This window comes from Trematomus bernacchii, unplaced genomic scaffold, assembly GCF_902827165.1.
Source record: "Trematomus bernacchii unplaced genomic scaffold, fTreBer1.1, whole genome shotgun sequence".
Lineage (NCBI taxonomy): Eukaryota > Metazoa > Chordata > Actinopteri > Perciformes > Nototheniidae > Trematomus > Trematomus bernacchii.
In genome coordinates this window covers 10,797,304-10,818,359 of record NW_022988043.1, presented here as the reverse complement: position 1 = coordinate 10,818,359, position 21,056 = coordinate 10,797,304, and the positions used below count along the sequence as shown (strand labels likewise).

The following is a 21,056-nucleotide window of genomic DNA, read 5'->3' as shown; positions in this document are numbered from 1 at the left end:
AGCATGATAAGAACACCACATATAAAATACAATATTCTTTTAATAGTTTGAATCCAGCAGTAGTTCACATGAACTGAACACCATTTCACTCTTTACTTTTGCAACTTGAGATCCAGCATATTCTGCCTTATGTATTCTAACACACAGATCGGTCAATGTATTGCAGTGAAAGACATGAAAAGCAAACCAACCTTATAATTTTCTTGTATGTACCAGAGCCTCATGCTACAATTAAGGTGTGGTGGTATTGCAGGGGAAGTGCAAGATAATCTGAAAATCTTTAGATGAGCTGCTACAGTATAATGTAAAAACCAAGGTTTTATAAGAAGCCTGTGGGTAATATGTGCTGTCCCTATACCGTATAAGGAAACCTGCTATTGTTAAAGCTCTGCTGTGTGTAATACAATGAAGATATCCCTCAGGTATGAACTTAAATACAAATACATCTAAAATAATCATATGTACATTTGAACAGGCTTTATGCAATACTTTATTCTACATCATGTCTCATGTGGCAATAGGTTATCTTGTGTTGAATAACATAGTTGAAGACAAGTAATAATCTCTAACAAATAAGGACTTTGGTTGCAGTGAATAAGTTGCTTCATGTCACTCTGGTCCCCCACGCTGTGAAGAAAAAAGCATAAAACACGTTTATTAAAGTTTACTTATTCAGATTTTGCCTCCTGTTGTAATATGTCTATAAATGGGTTACATTTTTATTTTAGAGTGCACTGAAACATCAACTTATGTATAACTACAGTACTAATTCAGACAACTGTTAAAATCTATAGGAGTCTTAGGGCCAACGGTTACATGCAGGTTTATTTTAACTCAAGGACAAAGGTCATGTGGTTCTCAGAGTGTTTGTGTCTCTATGCCACAAACACTCTCATTTTTCAGGGGTCCCTGAAAAATGTAAATAATAAAACCTATTCTAACTGATCTATAACTCCATATCTGCAAACATGTTTAATATGTGTTTCATACATTTCTCTTGTGTGGTTCTTTACAAAACTCAAGACCTTGGAAGTGTAAAGAAATTAGGCTACATCAAATTATTCCAAAGGACAAATGGGGAGTTCCTGGTAGATTCTATGTTTTGTAAAGGGTCCTTGGTTGATTAAAAACATATAGAACCTCTGTTCTAACTGAGACCAAATGCTTAAGGCCAAATTGTTGTGTGTATAGTCTAAAGTCGGGTGTTCAGTGTGGCCCCTCACCTGGATGTAGTCCATTTCCTCCACTGTCATGGGTCTCCTGCGGTACCTCGCAGGGAGAAGCTGAATGGAGGCCAGGGTGTCCGCCGTGCCAGAGATCGGGGTCAAAGGTACATGAGGTCTTGGTATTGGAGCTGGAGCCTTGTGTGGAGAAGTGTTAACCACTAACGCTTTCAATACCTCTACGACTAAAAAAAGGATAGAAACAAAATCACTATGAATAAAAGGCAACTCAAGAAGCACTAAGAAGAGTATACATCTTGAGTATTTTATTATTCTATTGTAAACATTTATCAAAAATGATTGCAGTTTTACTGTAAATGCAACCAGAGAAAATACACCTTGAAACAATAAAATAGGCCCAGAACAACTTAACAGTTTACATCATCATATGCATTAAGGTCATCATGGACACTATCCGTCCATTATTCACCTTCTTTATACTCACCATTGGGCCTTGAGAATTCTTGTCTGTTGGGGAACTTGATGAGAGGTGCGTGAGGCCGAATAGCCTGCTAACACATAAACATTAAAACAGCGGTGTGAATAATAACTTGTCTATGAATTGACAGGTCCAATAACCCTAAATTAAACACATATTTAACATTTTATTATGAGGTATTCACATAGTTTAGTTTTTTATTTGCTGTTTTTTTGCAGTATCCCTGCTATGATCTTTAATAACACTGTTGCAGTACGGTTGCAGATCCTTAGACAGTCCTAATCCACACAAACAATGTTGACCTGTTTGCTGGGATACTGACAGTGATGGAAGCTGTGTTTTAACTCCTTTATGCTGTTGGGCAGTTTAATGTACAGCAATTCAACTTTTGATTAGAAACACAGCTCTGATTTCAGCATTGAGACAATGCATTGTTTAGCTGATACAAGAGGGTTTTAAAAATAGCCTAGCTTGACATGAAAAATATAAAAAATGTATCTGAAAATAATGTAAACTGTAATATCAATATTTTGGAGTAATAAGTACAATATTTTCCTCAGAAGTAAGAAGTTGCAAAAAAAGGAAATACTCCAAACCAAGTACCTCAAATGTATTACTTGGGTAAATGTACCTGAATAAAAGTACTAGGTAGACGAGTGTTTCAAAGTCTGTGAGCAGTCTGAGAAGGTTTGGTTAAAAAAAGCCTTGTTTCTTTTCAATAGCTCTGATGTTATATGACCCATTGATTCCCAATCCATACTAGACCTTATTAATACACTAGGCAAGTCGAAAAGATCTATTTTCTATTGAATGGAAGTCTGTCTTCTATCTTATATTTATATTTTATGAAAAAAAACCTCAATGACAACAAATCAAAGCAGCATTGATTACTACGCTGGACTAGTAGGACGCACCTGTTTTTATTGGATTTTTGTGATTATTCTATTTGAAACAAATGTTGTTTTACAAAACTCAGCTGCTTCTTTAAATTGTAAACATTTCTGATTGTTTCAATTACTATTTTAAATGTAAAAAGAAAGCCGTTCAATAAATACACTGCTGAATTATCATGAAACATTTTATAAAAAAAGAGAGTGGACTACAATTTAACAAAAAGAGGTGTGTCTTCTGGTATTTTATTGCCTAGGTGTAACCCTGTGTTGAGAGTGTGGGCTCGTTACCATCCATTGCACACGTTTAACGTTTTCTAGACACAGGTATATAATCCTTACTAAATATCTTTTTTTGCGAAGTTTACCATTACATGTTTGCATGGAACTGTTTGTAACAGCGTGTTTCATGACGGACACAAACAGCGTTGGGTCGGTCAGGTGGAGCAACAGATTTTGGGAAATTGGTCCGTGCGCAAAGCATTGTGGGGATTTTAAGACCGCGGAGGATACACATGTGCAGCCTCGAAATATCTCGCTACGAAGGATGCCGGGCTCGGTAGAATTCCAAGGAGCCTGGACATTGGAACAGTCCTTCGGCGGGACTCGATAACGTAGCATCCTTGAAATAGTGGCTCTGGAGCATCCTTCCTTGACATTGAGAAACACCCTCTCTGTTGGAGAGCTTTATCACCCACTCCCCACGAGTTGGTTTGGAACGGGATGTAATGTGGCGGACCCTCCACGCGACCGCTAAAACGGAGTGTAAAGTGTATAGGAGTCGAATTGGAATTGGGCCTAAGAAACTGAGGAAGAAGACGACTCTGGGGCCCTTTCTCATTTCACTAATTACCCCTCCTCAATATATCCAGTCTCTGATAGTGTTACGTTATTATGAGAGTGCTCTCACTTGTTTGATTCTGAAATTGTATATATTTATATAAATATTATATATACCTGTGTGTGTGTGTATATATGTCCACATCTGTAGCCTTTTATTGTCTCATTATACCACACTGTCAATGAATTAAAAGTAAATATATAAGTCATCATGAACACAGTTCTGTCCATCAGACAGAGTGCTGCTGTGCCTCCTGTCATCATTAATGGACATCTCTTTAAAATGACCGCTCAGAGGAGAGGATTTCTAATTTCTCTAATCGCCTGCTGCTTCCCCTCCTCTCTCCTCGGTTCCCCTCCTCGACTCCTCCGCTCGCATCTCCTGTGGGCGGGACTAAGACACGAGGATAGGAGTCGAGGAGGGGAGTCGAGGATAGGAGTCGAGGAGGGGAGTCGAGGAGGGGAGTGAAATGAGAAAGGGCCTGGGTCCAGAGTGAATGTCTGCCGAATATCCAACCTGAATCTAACTTCACCACTGCTTTACATTTCACCACTGGCTACTGGGGCACACATGCACAGGTACAACAACCTCTCAAAAATAAAATATATTTGTCATTGAGCGAGAGAATTAAACATAAGTAAAGAAGTCATAAATAATAATATATAAATTAACTGTCAACAACAACAACAACAACTCACAGCTATGTGTTTTCTCTGGAAAAATAAATATAGGCAGTGGTGTAACCATGTACTCAAGTTCTGTACTTAAATACAATTCTGAGGTACTAATACTTTACTAGTATTTCAGTGTTATGCTACTTTGTAATTCTACTCCACTACAATTCAGAGGTAAATATGGTATTGTTATTCCACTACATGTAAGCTAGTTTACATCTTGAACTAATCGGAATCAGTCGTGAAAAATTGAGCTAACGTCTAAACATGTAATATTGATTTAACAAGTAAAACCTTTTTCCGGTTACTGTCAACACACTGTGAGTTTTGCGCTTTAACAAGGACATCAACAAGGGTACGATGGTTTTGTCACCCTAAAAAAGGCCTCACCTTTAAAAATAATTCAATGTTAACACATACAGAAAAGCGACATTTTGAGTTTACAAAGTTAATGTAAGCTTTACTCAGTGATCAGTAGATTATCAAAAAATCAGGAGCAACGTTACCTGGATAACTCGAGCGGCCGGAGCTGCCATTTTGGAGCTGACTTTGCTCCCCATGACGACCTCACAGTTATACTTCCGGTATACAAATAAAGCTCCCTGCAGTTGCTGAAACACACCACAAGATGGCGCTACTGTCATTATAAACAGCGAGGTCTATACCATAACGCACATACTGGTCCAGAGGATGCAGTTTATTATGGTGAAGATGCTGATAACAGTTCACACATCAATGGCATCAATAGAAGATTCATTTTTAGACTATACAGCAATAATATAGATCTTCTCAAACTGGGTGATTAAGACTAGATTAAATAGTAAACCTTAAATGTGAGTATTTTATTAGGCTTGCCTTAAATATCTTTACCACGATTATTACACACAGACGACCGACGTGTAGACCCAGAGGTTGTCCTGCGAGGTCAAATCCTCAGGACATACTGCAGCCGTCCCATCCCAGGTAGTGAGTTAGCCTCCTGTCAAAAAGGACATACAAAAATAGACCAATAAAAGACCTTAATCCAATACAAAGCTAAACCAGTCGAGGTTTAATGATGCTCCATGTCCCTTTTTACCTCATAAAGCAATTAAAAGGCAATTATATTCTATGTGTGATACCACAACATGTCAAAACAAGGCTACTGTGCTAGGTCAAAGACAAATATCATACCCTGTGTTTTAATTCACTCCGCATTGGGGGAGAAAAACCCGGATAACAAGGTCATCTGCTCAAAGACTGTCCAATCAACGACGAGGGAAGCAGCAGAGAGCGTTTATAGGAGAAGATGTGTCACCAACAGAAAATACACAAGGCATGCACTAGGAAATCAAAGCACGAATGTCTCATGCTCTAGTAATAACCATAGACTGTATATATAAAGGTAATAACATATAATTGATATTTATACTTAAAATCATCCCATAATAATTACAACATAAATTAAATATAGTCTAATAAAATTAGCTTTTTAAATATTGCTAGTCCATAATGTTTAAGATGTATAAGGGACATACAAATAACATTTAACTATCAATGTAGATAAACATTAAAGCAGCAAAGGCTGGATATCCTGAATTTGTGTCCCTATAAAGAGTAAGATGCTGTATCTAAAATAAAAAAAACGTAAATAGCTTACTTCATTAGGCACTCCCTGACTGGCTATGTGAATTTATTTTAAACTGGTTTTCCTTTTATGTAATGCAGACTTTGTGTTTAACTGTCCAACTAAAGGAAGAGATACCTTGATCATTTGGGCCATAAAACACTTACTTTCCACTCTTTTCTGAATAGTTTCTATGAATAGTAAAACCAGTGGAATGGCCTTTCCACAGAAAATACTGTAAATAAATAAATAAATATTGGTAGATTGGCCCGTTGAGCCTAAAATGTACATACGAGAATAAAGGACAGCGTTTTTTAATAAGAAACACAATGCCAACTTCTTACCACCACTGCTAGCTGGTGGAACATCTTTCCTTTAAGGCTCTTTGTAAGTGCGGTCAGAAATATGGGCCATAAAGTCCCAACACCGCCATCTACTGGATCCATCATTTATTGCATGACTCACTTAAGCCTTGCAAAGTGTGGTGCCTTCAATCCTATGTAATTCACAAAGATAAACACTAACGCCCATTTCCCTTAAACCCCAGTGGGAGATCAGAACATTTCCTAACGTTATACCATGTTTATTATCTGACATAATTCTGCAAACTGCAGAGAAACACATAACAGTATGTTGTTCTATGTGACCTAACTATTATTGATCTAATCATTAAATTATACTTGTCATTGAATTGAAACTTTGCTCTTTTTTGACATGTTTAAGTCTATGTTGTATGTTCGTGCACAGCTTTTTCCATATGTGTGTGTGCATGTTTATGATTGTCACATACTGTATCTACCGATGATAGCACTGATAAACACCCACCCACCACCCACCAATCCACTGAAAGAAACCACACTTGAAGCATCAAATGGCCAATTCACACTTTATTAGATTATATTCTATTAAACAAACTGGTCCAGAATTATGAAAAAAAAAGGTCCCGATCTTAACACGGGTCGACACCTAATTTAAGACCCCGCTGTGGCTACACATCAACTTCAGCTTTACAATCAACATATTGCACAGAACAGTGATGGTTTCAAGTGAAGATGTGACCCCTGACATTAAGCTTGTTAGGTGCAGCACTGTTAGAGATAATGCACACAACAGTGTAGACTGAGAGAGACTCATTGGCTCTTTGACCTGTCGAACAGCTGTTTGAGTTGGTCCTTAGAGGTGGCCTCTGTTTGCTGCATGAGGTCAGAGTGGCCCTTGGTAATACCCCAGCCATCGGGGGAAGACATGGAGGGACACAGAGGACGACCAGAGGCTGGCTTCAGGTTCTCCCAGTAGTCGCGACGGGCTCTATAGGACACAAAAAGTCATACCCGTTAGAACCCACTGACACTTAACATTTTTCACAATTGAATGAGTTTAGGTGATATTGAGTGAAGGATTAAAAGTTGCTTCTGACCTGGCTCTGACCCAGGGCTTGGTGTGCATTTCCAGACCAGCACCCCAGTTGCCATGTTTCTCTGACGCTTCTGGGAGATAACCTCTCTCAGGGGCCAGCTCCTCTGCAACAGCCCTGATGTGGTAAGGCTCAAATCCACAGCAGCCTCCAATGAAGCGGATGCCAGTATTGTAGGCCTCTCTGGCGTATGCATGCATGTCCCAGCGGGTCAGGATCCTGGGCTCCAGACCTGACAGAGGATTTATACACATTTTATTCCTGAGCGGTTGCTTTCCTTGCTGGATTAAGTGACAATACACTAGCAGTGGTTATACTCTATGTGCATGCACACTGAGAAAACCTGCTTTTGAAGGGACAGTTAACCCCAAAATAAAAAATACACATTATCCTCTGACGTGTAGTGCTATGTATTAATAAAGACACCAGCTAAGTGTATCACTGCGCAGAAAGAAGTGTGCATCTATTCGTGGACGAGAAGCTTTCCTGAGCAATCTAACGTTACAGCCCAGCAAAGAAGGCACTATTCATGTTAACATCTCCAGCTGTCATGAGCCTCTCGTCCACGGGTAGATGCTCACTCCATTCGGTGCGGGTATATGGTCGGCAGATTTGGTTACGTAAAACAAAAAAAGTTCCGACAGGAACCTACTCCCAACAGGGTCTGTATCATCTTGAATACTGGGTCACAATTAGGCTACTGGAAAGACATTGCTGTTAAGTTTTACAAATGTATTTTTTGGCACTTTGAGCACCACAAGCTGAGTGTGGTCTAACTTCTTTATATTCAAAAGATAGCAGGAATTTGTATAGCTGATATCTTCGACACAAGGCAAATCACTGCAAAACAATTAAGATTGATAAACATATTACAGGTCAGAGGAAAAATATGTATTTTTGATTTTAGGTTTAAACTGCCTATGATATATTGTCATGTGTGGTATGGTCAAATTTAAATACAGTATATTATTACCGAAGGGGAATTCTGGCAGATCGATGAATCCCTGACAGCTGCAGTCTGGGGTGTGGTATGCCAGAGGCTGCACCATGTAGTGAGCCTTCAGACCGGCCTTCTCCACTCCCTCCTTCATCATCTTGACAGCTTTTACGCAGGTCATGGGGTCAAAGTGACAGTTGACTCCCACAATCTGAGCTCCTATAAAAGAATGTGAATTTATGTCAGCTGACTCTTACAGATGAGCAAAAAAAGAACACATGACGAAGAGACAGCGACAACTGGTTGAAGATTTTGGTTATATCTATAACACATTTTGCATTTGGCTGGTTTCTTTGAATGGTAATCATTTTGGTGCTGGTGGTGACACGACAAAGCAACTGCCAAAAAGGTTTTGGCACGTAGGCTTGGGCCAGTTGTTAATTAATAATACCAAGAGTCTACAAACAGATGCGTCTTATCTTGTGTCTACCAGTTAGAAATCGGACCCTGCAGGTCACACTGCAGAGAGGTCATGAGATGATAAGATATGTTTATATGAACAAGTTTAAACCTGAATCTCTAATATTTCGCTATAACTACTTCTTGTATCCATTAACTAGTTCTGTTTGAATTAAAGAACACTGAACTCACCGGCTTTGACCAGCCTGACGGCACACTCTCCTGGTGAGACACCGTGCATGTCTCCATCTGGTCCGATACACAGACAGGCAGCGATGGGCTTTCCTGTCTCCTTCAGCACCTCCACGGCCCACACAGCCTCTTCCACATGCTCAAAGTACTGCAGGACAATGACATCAGCATGTTCTTAATATCCAAGAAAAAATCTAAAAAATCTGGAATTAATTCAGTTACTAACGTTTTTATCCTTACCTCAGCAATCAGGAAGTCGACATCTTTCTTGACAAACACATCCAGCTGTTTCTTTAAGATGGCTTTCACCTCTGTCTCACTCTTGCAGCTCAGGTAGGATGGAGTCTGACAAACTCCCCCGGCAACCAGAGCGTCGCCCTCGTTGGCAACCTCACGGGCCAGATCGCAGGCGGCCTCGTTGATCTGAGCTCCCTGCAGAACGGAGCCAAATGATGGTCAATACAGGTGAGAATCAAAAAGACAATCCTGTTACACATAAATACATATTTAAATAGAACGTTCACATTGAGATTAACAGTTTAATAATGCTGCTAATGGGCATCTGATCTGAATTTTTTATTTTGTTTGTTGTGTCACTGTTATCAATGATATTCTGCTTATTCCTATGGCAGTGGTGTGATGCCCCGTTAACTTACAGTGAGGGAGAGCTTGTTGCCCCTGTTCTCCAGTTTGTCATCGCTGGCGTAGAAGGTGAAGGTCTGCATGACATTGGACCCGGACCTCAGGAACTCCCTGTGCAGCTGTCGCACTGAAATCATTAAACAAATAGAATTGCATGATAAGGCATGCATAGTAAATCCATCTTAACTGTAACATACAGTAAAATGCACAAGGAAAAGTCATTTGCAGGTAACACTTGCAGAGGATTATTTTAAATTGGAATAGAGAAAAAACTGGTCAATATTTTTGTTCTCACCTGCTTCGGGGTGCTCTACGGCGGCCTCAGGTGTCCATGGACCTGCCTTTACATAGCCTCTCTTCTCCAGAGCAAACACAAAACCTCCATCGCCGATCACGACCTCCCCAGCGTCAAGACGCTCCAAGATTCCCTGTCATAACAGGTAAATGTCAACTTAGAATCATGTACAAATAAATATGAGTATTATGCTGGTGATGAGCCTCAATCACAATGGCTCGTTCGGTTCGGACTGACTCTGTTTAATTAGGCCAGAGGAATAAAGACTCTAAAACAACATGCATTATGTGTAGTTGTTTCCCAAATCCAATGCTACATCCTCCTTCTCTCAATGACCCTGATTCATGAAGACAGCAGCACATGTCTGACAACAGCTGCACAGCTCCTCATGACAACTGAAAACTAAAGTCACATTAAATGAGGGATAATCGCCATCGCTATATTTGTCCAAAAGGAAAAACAGGTTTATTTAATCATTTTTGTATAGCGAGGGGTCGAGAAGAGTTTTTGTCTGGTCTTTTTTCAGGACACATTATAACTACATGTCTACCTGAACTGCTTGAAGGTTAATTGGTCAGTGACATCTGACGTGATATGCCAGTTGTGCAGAAGATGCCTTGGATATACTATATCCCTCTGCCCAGAATAAGCACCACACATATATGGTCATGGTCTAAGACACAAATATCTCAAAACCTATGGCAAAAAAAGCCAAACATAAACCATTCTTTAATTTGCAGCTCAATATAATAAGACATAACAGACATTATAAATCCACAGAACTAATTCCCTGTGTTGTTCTTCTGCAGGATGGTCTCAACAACATACTCTTCCTTAAGACAAAAGTTCACTCATACCTTCTTTGCTGGTGCCATAATCCTGCAGTTGTGTGGACCACTGACTGGATTAGAAGGGAGCAGGAGGCCACCTTAAATCTCTCTGGAGGAGGGGAGGGGTCAAAGTAAGGGCTGCTCTGATTGGCAAGAGGCTAGTTACACAACTGCAATATTGACTTGCTCCCCTCCCTTCTTTAGCTGAATGAGAGTATTGTGAGTGTCCCTATGTGAGGTTTTGGGGTGTTTGTCTGTCCTGTTGATTTATGTGGGTCTATGTCTTTTGGACCCTGTCTCGACAGATTCATAACTTGATAGTTTGGAACCACTTTTAACAAGCCAGGCAAAAATCTGTGCATATGTGAAATGTATGACATACAAACCCCAATTCCAATAGGTTGGGATGTTGTGTATAACGTAAATAAAAACAGAATACAATGATTTGCTAATCCTTTTCGACCTATATTCAATTGAATACACAACAAAGAAAAGATATATAATGTTCAATCTGATAAACTTTATTGTTTTTTTGTAAATATTCAATCATTTTCAATTTGACGCCTGCAACACGTTCCAAAAAAGCTGAGTCAGGGGCAACAAAAGACTGGGAAAGTTGAAGAATGCTCAAAAAACACCTGTTTGGAACATTCCTCAGGTTAATTGGAAACAGGGAAGTGTCATGATTGGGTATAAAAGAAGCATCCTCGAAAGGCTAAGCCTTCACAAGCAAGGATGGGGCGAGCTTCACCACTTTGTGAACAACTGCGTGAGCGAAGTCCAACTGTTTAAGAACAACGTTTAATCAACATACAATTTCAAGGAATTTAGGGATTTCATCATCTATAGTCCATAATATCATCAAAAGATTCTGAGAATCCGAGCAAATCCCTGCACGTAAGCAGCAAGGCCCAACACCAACATTGAATGCCCGTGACCTTCGATCCCTCAGACGGCACTGCATTAAAAACCATTTTAATGCGTGGGCTCAGGAACACTTCAGAAAACCATTGCCAGTTAACATAGTTTGTCGCTACATCTACAAGTGCAAGTTAAAACTCTACCATGCAAAGCCAAAGCCATACTGTATATCAACAACACCTAGAAGCGCAGATAATTCCACCTACAAAGCCTCAACAATTGAGTGATGTTAAAAGGAAAGGTGATGTAACAGAGTGGTAAACATGCCCCTGTCCGAGCTTTTCTGGAATGTGTTGCAGGCATCAAATTCAAAATGAGTGAATATTTGCAAAAATATATAAAGTGTATCAGTTTAAACATTAAATATCTTGTCTTTGTAGTGCATTCAATTGATCATAGGTCGAAAAGGATTTGCAAATCATTGTATTCTGTTTCTGTTTACGATTTACACAACATCCCAACTTCATGGGAATTGGGGTTTGTGTTTATGGTACAAGACACTGTTTTATATCTTTCTTAAAATGGAACAGTCTAATAGTGCTTATTTCCCAATGACAAAACATAAACATAGGTGACAAACTCAGGTTTATTTTTGGGGGTTTACATAGTAAGTCTCTCGCTGTTTCAAGTGCTTTTGACATCCAAACTGAACCCGGAAAGACTTCCCTCCTTCCCCCGTCGCTCTCTTGTTGACAAACTGCAGGTATGGGTGCCTCGGTTTCCTCGTCTTGCTCATGCAGATGACTTGGTCTTCTTCTGCATCTCCATCAGATGCTTTATCTCCTGGCTGCTGGTGGCCTCTTTCTGCTGCATGAGCTCAGCATGGCCCTTGGTCACACCCCAGCCTTCCGGTGTGGACAAGGACGGGCACTTGGGACGTCCGGATGCGGGAGCGATGTGCTCCCAGTAATCACGACGAGCCCTGGGGGACAAAAAGACACAGGTTACACATAGATACCTTGTAGAAATGATCTATACAAAAATGTGTACATTCAAGTATAATCAATATTTGGGCTGGTGTACCTGGCTCTGACCCAGGGTTTGGTATGCATCTCCAGACCAGCACCCCACATTCCATGTTTCTCTGAGGCTGGGGGAAGGATCCCTCTCTCAGTGGCCAGCTCCTCAGCTATAGCCCTGATGTGGTAAGGCTCAAACCCACAGCAGCCTCCAATGAAGCGGATGCCAGCCTTGTAGGCCTCTCTGGCGTACGCATGCATGTCCCAGCGGGTCAGGATCCTGGGCTCCAAGGCTGAGAAAAAGGAGGAGACAACTGTGAAAAGATGCCATATACAGTACACAACTGTCCCCTACATTTGTTTCCAAGACAACAATATTACCAAAGGGGAATTCTGGCAGATCGATGAATCCCTGACAGCTGCAGTCTGGGGTGTGGAATGCCAGAGGCTGCACCATGTAGTGAGCCTTCAGCCGCGCCTTCTCCACTCCCTCCTTCATCAACTTCACAGTCTTCACGCAGGTTTCAGGGTCAAAGTGGCAGTTGATTCCCACAATCTGGGCGCCTGGAGAAAATAGGAAATGCTTTATGAAATATCAGATAACACAGCTGACTTTAAGTAGGGAAACTAAGTCGTAAATTGAAAACGTACCGGCCTTCACCAGCCTGACGGCACACTCTCCTGGTGAGACACCGTGCATGTCTCCATCTGGTCCGATGCACATACAAGCAGCCACAGGCTTTCCACTGGCCTTGAGCACCTGCACAGCCCACTCTGCTTCCTCAACATGCTCAAAGTACTGCAAGGACAAAAACAACACAGAGGTATTATTATTTGCTCTACTGATTATATTTCACATTCATTGAAGTATCTATGATATGACATGACATGAATCCACCTCAGCAATCAGGAAATCCACATTCTTCTTCAAGAACACCTCCAGCTGTTTCTTGAAGATGGCCTTTACTTCTATCTCACTCTTGCAGCTCAGATAGGAAGGAGTCTGACACACTCCACCAGCTACCATTGCATCTCCTTCACTGGCGACTTCTCGTGCCAGGTCACAGGCTGCCTCGTTGATTTGTGTCCCCTGAAAGATTAAGGCATTCTGTTGATGACCATTGATCACACTCTTTGCAAATCACATCATGTTTATTCATAAATCAGCGTGGAGTAAACTAGAATTTGCAAGACTTGCACAGTGGTGCTATGGCTCGGTACTCACAGAGATTTTTAAGCTCTGACCCCTGTTCTCCAGTTTGTCATCACTGGCGTAGAAGGTGAATGTCTGCATGACATTAGATCCTGCTCTCAGGAACTCCCTGTGCAGCTGCCGCACTGAAGGAAACACACAAATGTGTCATTTATGAGGCAAAACATTGTTCTTTTAGGTCTGTGCACCTTCCCTCCATGTAGTTTTGGATACAATATGTGTATGTACTGCTTGACTAAACAGCCTCAGGGTGTGTGACGGTAGCCTCAGGAGTCCATGGCCCGGCCTTCACATAGCCTCTCTTCTCGAGAGCAAACACAAAGCCTCCGTCGCCAATCACCACCTCCCCAGCATTCAGACGCTCAATGATACCCTGTGAGGGCAGAGGGACACATGCATATCACACTTTTCACACTGAATGGTTTAAAAAAAGAATCCTGATGTTTTTGTCGTCTTCATTTCTCAACAAGGACAACAAGGAATATATACAACTTCCAACAAACCAAACAGACAAAAAAATGCATGTGATTTGAAGTAATATAAAATACAATTTGATGTCATACTGTACAGTTCTGCAGTACATTTTGCATTTTACAATAGATACATGTATGTTCTGTAAGTGTTTATGTGAGAGAAGCTGCAGTTCAAAGGTGCAAAGATAAAAGCAGTGTTTTGCCCGAGACTCTCCAGCAGTGACCGCTTTAGTCTGGCTATTACACAAACCTCGGCACACACACCAAAAACCTGCACTGACAAGGTTTCTGTAAGAACAGCACAGTCAATAGATCAATGGGAATACTATGACCTGCAGTCCATAGATTAACATGTTGCATGCACAAAAGATATACATGTATGTTGCCTCAAAACACAACATAGAAGTAATGCACATTTAGGTTAGTTTACCCTCCTGCTGTGTCCAAAGAAAGAGTTGATACAGTACTGTATGTTGTGGCTTTATACCAACATCTCATAACAGAAGGGAAAGATTTGTGATTTATTCATTTTAGTCTTTGGCTGTGCAAAGAATCTATAACAAACTGAAACAAATATAAAGCTGCAACAAATCAAACAAAGTCATTGACATAAAATGTATTAATTTGATATGTCCTATGACAATTAGATAAAACATGTAATTGAGAAAATGACCAACAACTCAATCAATAATTCAATTGTTGGTTATATGCAGCTCTGGACATATTATATTTTTCGAATTCAGCTTTTCCTGAATCAGAGCCCTGATGGACCATTTTGATATTTTCTCTGGATTAATAAAAAAGTGCTGCATGTAGATCATTGCATTAGTTAAGGCTAACCAGTAGCTCGTCTGCCCACAGTCTTCATTGCTTCATTGCTGACACACACACACACACACACACACACACACACACACACACACACACACACAACACACACACACACACACACACACACACACACACACACACACACACACACACACACACACACACACACACACACACACACACACACACAGATACGTGGATATTGACCTTCAGTAGAGTACGGCCTAGTTCTGTCAGCTCTGGGTCTATCCAGTTTCAGGGGGAATGTTTCAGATCACCCTCCTCGAGCTGTTTATCAACAGAGACAAAGTTCAGAATACGCCTCTACTCTATGGTCCACTATACCATTTCCTCTGCTTGCATTGGGGAAACACAGTTACTCTCTGATCATATATTAAGACTGTTTATTGCATTGCATAACATTGTTAGATCCAGACATTTATCTGGCAATAGTTTGTAGATACGCAGTTTTTTCTACAGAAAAGTATTTTCTGTCATTACAAAATCATGCTCTGCAGCCAAGCATTGTTCAAACTCATCTGACTGGACTTGATGTTGGACTGGATATAGCAACAGGATGTGTCAAATCTTTGATGCATAATACTTCATATTTCCATTTCATGAACATAGCAACCCTATTTGGATATGTTACTCAATAAAATCATCACATATCTAAATGAAAAGCCCGGAACAAATGTATTTAAGGGGAAATAAAAGGGGAAATTAGACAGATTCTTGTTTACAGGTTGCAAACTGAGGTATCTTTCTTCTGGCTTTAGCTTTTATTAAGTGGTATCAATCTAACTCTCAGTAAGAAAATAAACAAGTGTAGTTCGGAAAACGTCCAAGCTTCTTAGCCAAGCCATTCTGAAGTTATGGCCCACAACATGATAAAAGCAGGCTCTCAGACAAACAAGAGAAATGTGACGATAAGAAACACAGGAGACTGTGACCTTTTAGCCTGTAAACAGTGACAAAACAGAGTAGCCAGGAGAAAAAGTTAAAAAGTCACTAAAAGCAGTTTCTCAAACTGGTGGGAAGGTAATGGCTGTTTACATACTACCCAGCATTCATCGAACAGAAAAGTCGTTTCTCCTCACAGGCAGCTGAGTTGTTTTGCACTGGCTGCATTTATAGAGTGGTCTGTTTACCATAAGGTGCAGTGCTACAGTAGCTGCACTTGCAGAGGAATCACAGCCGCACAACAAGAACTCTCTGAACCCTTTCCTCAGGCACAACTGTTTAAGTGTGTTGTGCACATGCTTTCTTCAAGTCAACATGTTTGCAAGCGTGTGGTATTTATGTGTAGAGCAGAAATAGCTAAAAAGATGTGTCAAGTGTCACTTAAGTGCAGAGTTGCAGAAAATCTTCATGGGAGAAGAGACCCACAAGCCTGGTCTGAAAAGAGCTCTGCTCCACATGCCCCCTCATGTTGACTGACCTAATGTTATCCATTGCACAACGAAGGGACCAAAGGAGCTCGAAATTACACAGGGGTTCCTCTCCCCAAGTGATCAGTTTCTTTTGGGAAATGTATTCTCTGTTTTCTTCCTACTTCATTGACCTTCTCTTTCTCAGAGTTATAATACGTTACAATACGATGCGATAAGACTTTAATTGTCAGATCAAGTCTGGTATTTGACTTGCATCACAGCAGCTATTTTTGTAACATCAACATGGACGAACATCAAGACATAATACATGGAAACAAAACTAACATTTAACATCACAACCACTGAGAAAAACCTTTTAGCGTGCATTTGATCTGGGATTTATTTAACATATGGGACCATATGATTTTCATTCAGTTATATGAAATCTATTTATATGGTATGTGTCTACTATATCTAATTTATTCTGAGTTATTCCAGCTATTCCAGTCAGAGTATCAGGTGTTGACCAGCAGCTGTACTCAGTGACATGTTCTCTTTGCAGCCACAACTAGTTCTCGCAGGCTGAGGCTGGAACTGAGGCCGTCTGTGCAGCTGCAAAGAGACCAAAGGCTGAAGCAGAGGGTGAGGAGAAGGACTGATGGCTGATTGGGAGGGGGGGAGGAACTCTTCACAGTGGGCTGGAGCTCCAATAGTTGAAGGGGTGAGCATCGTGAGTGAGACTGGCTGGGAAAATGGCCAGATTTGATGCAAGAGAGCGGAGAAAAAGCGTGCACAAAATTGCATGCTTGGTTCTTTCTGTGAGGAAACACATATGTGAATGACCTGGGCTGACACTGATAAAGTTGAGGTTCACTTTTAACTCCTGATGAACTGATCAGATGTTGGGCTTGTCACATGGTTTTTTGGTCAGGTGGTACAGAAGTTAAAAAGATAGAAGGTGGTCCAACATCTGAAATTGTATGTTTTAATATTGCAAACTTTATTGCAATGAAGGTAATGTTGCTTAACGTTAACAATTTCTTCAGTTTATAAGTATATCATTGGAAATTCACAAGTTTAAGTGTGTGTGAAAGTTCCCCATGTGCTGAGTACCCTAAGCAATATCCCACATACATGTTGTGTTTCCTGTGTTGCCTGACTCTCTACTCTCCCTGTTATAGAGGGACTCCCTGTTTACCTCCACCCCTTCCTCTGGTCCAATCACAGCTCAAGCTGAAGAAGACATTCTGCTGAAACCGTCCATTCTTTGTGGATTTGAAGGCCGCAGAAAGACAGATAGTGCGAAATGAGCCAGAGAAAGAGAGGGAGCACTCTGTGACCTTTTAAACTTGATTTAGTTTTCATAGGCTTTTTTCTAAAGTCTCTTACGATTCCACCACACTATAGTGGTAGGGAATAACACTAAGGCATACTTTTTCATAGGATCTTGAAATGTTTAAAATGTACTGGATAAAAAGAATGCAGTAAAATGATACACTGCAATACTTCTTTCAGACACCAGAGGGCACAATAGTGCCTTTTCTTCAGTATCTGCTTGTGTATGGACAAGAAACTTGATTTAATGGGTAAAGAAACATGAATCAGATGTTTTATACAAGAGATCACAGAATGGTGTGTTTGTAGGAAATATAGGAATGACATGTTAAGGTTGTTGTGGGTCATCAAAACTCAATTTATTTAAAGTTGAGGTGACATGTTGAGGCGTGTGTGCTATCCAACTCCATCAAAAAACACCAAATGAGTGAAAATCTTCTGAAAAACTGTTCGTGTTCTCAATCTGTACTGCAGGCTTTTAGTTACTAGACACCTCACGAAGAAAAATGATGGTCTTAAATTGTCAGGAATTAACACAAAACTGATTTTGTACGAATTGGGCTTTTAAATGAGTCAGCAACACCAATAATGAGTTATATATACAGAAATGATACATGTATATTTCTTAATATAAGTTTTTGCACAAGTATTAAAAGACAAAATAAACCCAAAAGGCCTGGACATACAGCTTCTGTGTTTATGTTGTCTCTTAAGTGTCAGCATTTTGCACTATGTTGACACTTCTCCACATTTGTATGTAAATTCTTGTTTCAAAGTTTAAGTTTTTCAGCACACCAGCTACAGCTCAGTCACAGCAGCTGCATCGCAACAGGTGAACATACATTTTAGATACCCATAAAGTTAAAAGAGGTTTGATCAAACAACTTGTCGTTCACTGTAATAAAGCAGCTGCACGGCTTTTCATTACATCTTGTTAAGAAGACAAGTAGAACTCTATAGAAGGTGTACATAAACGTTTCACCTTCTTCTTATAATCACACAGCTTGACTCCAAAGAAAACTTCTTGAATGTACATAGAAAGATAATCACATAGGAAACATAAAATAATACTCTCTTTACATCCTTGTGTACATGTTTTATATTCAAAATCACTATTATAGGATTATGAAGAGCACTATTGAGGAATGAACCTTTAAAACTGAGTTAGCTGGTGCCTGGTGTTTGTTAGCAACCACTGATGTGTTATCCAAACACAATTCATTAAGTCACCATCACCAAAGCGTTGTGTTGCTTCTGGCTAAACAAACTGCAGTGTAATGCTGTTGATGTTAGGTTGATGTGCTTGATCTGATTTTATTGCATGCTGCTGCCTTCAAGGTTGTTACTTGTGTCTTCAAGTTGATTAATATGTTGAGATAAGTAGAAGAGGATTTGTCGGATAAACAAAATTCGATAAGCAAAACTCAAAATATTTGTAAAGCATGTGGTGAGCCAAAAGTAAAAAGTCCACAAAATCACCATATATGATGATCCCGTTGGGTGTTTATGCTTACACGTATGAGTCACACACAGACTGCTTTTGTTTATGCATTGAATTAAACACAGTAATTATCCATCATGATGAAAATATGTTTTTCCTGAAAGGAGATATACGAGGATTTTCTGTGTCTATTTCTGAAGCCTTGAATCATGCACAGCTTGTCCCAGCAAGGTCTGTTTGAGTGACTAACCCGGATGTAATGCTCTTCTTTGCTGTGTTTTTGAGGTTCAACATCTTGTGTCACCTTTATGTCGTACTTTATTTGTGTTTCATGAGTTGGCTGTGACCTCATTTCCAACATCAAACTCTATAATAGAAACGCAATACTGCTGTGAAAACCCCCCAAAAACAAAAATAGAAATAATGGATTATCCTCTTTTATTTTTTAAATCCCTGTGACCACACTGCTGCCAGCTGTATGTTTACGTTTACCTCACTGGACTGAAGTATATACATTATATATATAGTAGTTAGTTCAACCAAAGTCAATACATGGTCAAAGTTGAAAGAGACTAAACGACTTACATTGAACAATAGTAACTCCATCTACAAAACATTTACATTTTCATGTTTAAGATGTTTTTTTAAACTACTTTGTTTTCCCAAACCATCATTATACAAAATGGATTGTTCACAAAATTCCCACAAATAAACACCACAACTCAGACTTAAGTTTTAGAAACAGTGCATATATATTTAAAGCCCTACTGCAATTAACACAATTATACCAGCAATTATACCAGCCCTTATTTTCAGAGTCAAATACATATCTGTACACGCACCAGGAATGGCATCATGGCATTATTTCTGCAAAGAGAGTGTAACTTCCTCCCCACAGCCACTAACCATCAAAACCAATCCTCTCTCAGTGTCTCTTGGGTCCTGTCTGTGTTTCCCATGGAGTTGCCCTGCAGCTCAGAGCATCTTCCTCCTGAGACCGGAGCGCTGTGGTCACCACACACTCATCTATTTACATACTCCTCTGCCTCCCACAGTATTCTCACCAGGAGGACACACACAGACAGATCTGGTGTGCAAAGAGGAAGTCCTGAAGGCAGGGCCGACCAAATGACACAGTGGCTGGGCCGCGGTGGAGGAGCAAGGCCCCGTGTGAGCGAAGAGACAAACTGTAGGGTACGAAGTCTCAGGCTGTGAAGAATGTCAGGAGGGCAGCGTGAAGAGCTGCACTCAACAAACTCCCACTGCAGCATCCCACAGAGGAAATTGGAGCTGGTGTTAACAGGCTGGGGAGAGGAGTTGCTGTTTAAGGGTTTTGTATATGGTCTTGTAGAAAATAACAGAAACAGCATGCAGTGAGAACGCAGTAAATACCAATGTGGTAAAACTCATAATGATGGACTTGCTCAGACACACACACAGTACAAATATGGGTTGGCAAGCCTATAAAAAACGTGATGATGCATGTCAAACACATGAAGTAATCACAATTAGAACCTCATCAATGTGACACTTTGTGGGGTCTTTGCTTATGCCATCATTATTTATAGTCTCAACAAAAAATGTACAGCTTGATCTTCACCAAATTGTGAATTACTGCAGGGATATTGGACTATACTATGAAATATAACATAACAAGCTAACTGAACTGATATTGTAGTGCTAACAAAGAATAAAAACGACATTGATGACCGTGCGAAAATATGTGTCTGGCACAAGCTGTATTTACTCATAGTATACCGTGTGTTATTAAAGTTAAGTTAAAAACTGCAAGACCCCAAAAAGACAAGAACAGAGAATCTCTACACCAGATTAGTAGTAGTAGTATTCGTTTATTTGTCCCCGAGGGGAAAATGGGTTGCAGCACATCACAAAGGCATTTAAAAAGATAAGACAATACGTCACTGACAACAACATAGACACAGATTAAAACAGACAGACATAAGATTACTACGTTATGTTTGTAAATCAGAACAAAAGTCACTAAATAGAGCAGGTAAAAAGATATTCAGTCTTCTCGGGTCTTGTTAACTTTAAGGGTGTATTTGAT

General features: G+C 40.1%; 2 protein-coding genes and 1 pseudogene across 5 annotated transcripts; all 3 read right to left on the bottom strand.

Annotated features, from left to right (window-relative positions):
- Positions 1-472: 472 nt before the first annotated feature.
- On the bottom strand, positions 473-5,175 carry mrps36 (mitochondrial ribosomal protein S36). Of its 4 annotated transcripts, none has more exons than XM_034118163.1 (5): positions 4,923-5,175; positions 4,574-4,678; positions 1,669-1,732; positions 1,224-1,408; positions 473-627 (listed from the first exon to the last, which is right to left on the bottom strand). In XM_034118163.1, the coding sequence occupies exons 2-5, from the start codon at positions 4,625-4,627 to the stop codon at positions 610-612; spliced, it is 321 nt and encodes a 106-aa protein (XP_033974054.1). In that variant the 5' UTR covers positions 4,628-4,678; positions 4,923-5,175; the 3' UTR covers positions 473-609. The 4 variants fall into 4 exon arrangements, with proteins under 4 accessions (XP_033974054.1, XP_033974055.1, XP_033974052.1 ...); XM_034118164.1 differs by having other exon boundaries at positions 4,938-5,170; XM_034118161.1 differs by having other exon boundaries at positions 1,669-1,735; positions 4,938-5,163.
- A 1,368-nt stretch (positions 5,176-6,543) lies between these two features.
- Positions 6,544-10,518, bottom strand: LOC117472348 (betaine--homocysteine S-methyltransferase 1). The gene is made up of 8 exons (XM_034117493.1): positions 10,470-10,518; positions 9,613-9,745; positions 9,332-9,444; positions 8,916-9,107; positions 8,676-8,823; positions 8,061-8,243; positions 7,091-7,319; positions 6,544-6,981 (listed from the first exon to the last, which is right to left on the bottom strand). Exons 1-8 carry the CDS (start codon positions 10,485-10,487, stop codon positions 6,804-6,806), a joined length of 1,194 nt encoding a protein of 397 aa, XP_033973384.1. The 5' UTR covers positions 10,488-10,518; the 3' UTR covers positions 6,544-6,803.
- Positions 10,519-11,974: 1,456 nt separating this feature from the next.
- Positions 11,975-16,941, bottom strand: LOC117472570 (annotated as a pseudogene).
- Between the last annotated feature and the right edge of the window lie 4,115 nt (positions 16,942-21,056).

Coding starts and splice junctions, on each gene's coding strand:
- mrps36 (XM_034118161.1), bottom strand. CDS start 4,627: ATGGGGAGCAAAGTCAGCTCCAAAATGGCAGCTCCGGCCGCTCGAGTT. Junction 1,736..4,573: donor CGGCCGCTCGAGTTATCCAG/GTAACGTTGCTC, acceptor TTTATGTGTTAG/CAGGCTATTCGGCCTCACGC. Junction 1,409..1,668: donor AGAATTCTCAAGGCCCAATG/GTGAGTATAAAG, acceptor TCCTTTTTTTAG/TCGTAGAGGTATTGAAAGCG.
- LOC117472348 (XM_034117493.1), bottom strand. Junction 9,108..9,331: donor GCAACAAGCTCTCCCTCACT/GTAAGTTAACGG, acceptor TCCGTTCTGCAG/GGAGCTCAGATCAACGAGGC. Junction 8,824..8,915: donor TCGACTTCCTGATTGCTGAG/GTAAGGATAAAA, acceptor ATTGTCCTGCAG/TACTTTGAGCATGTGGAAGA.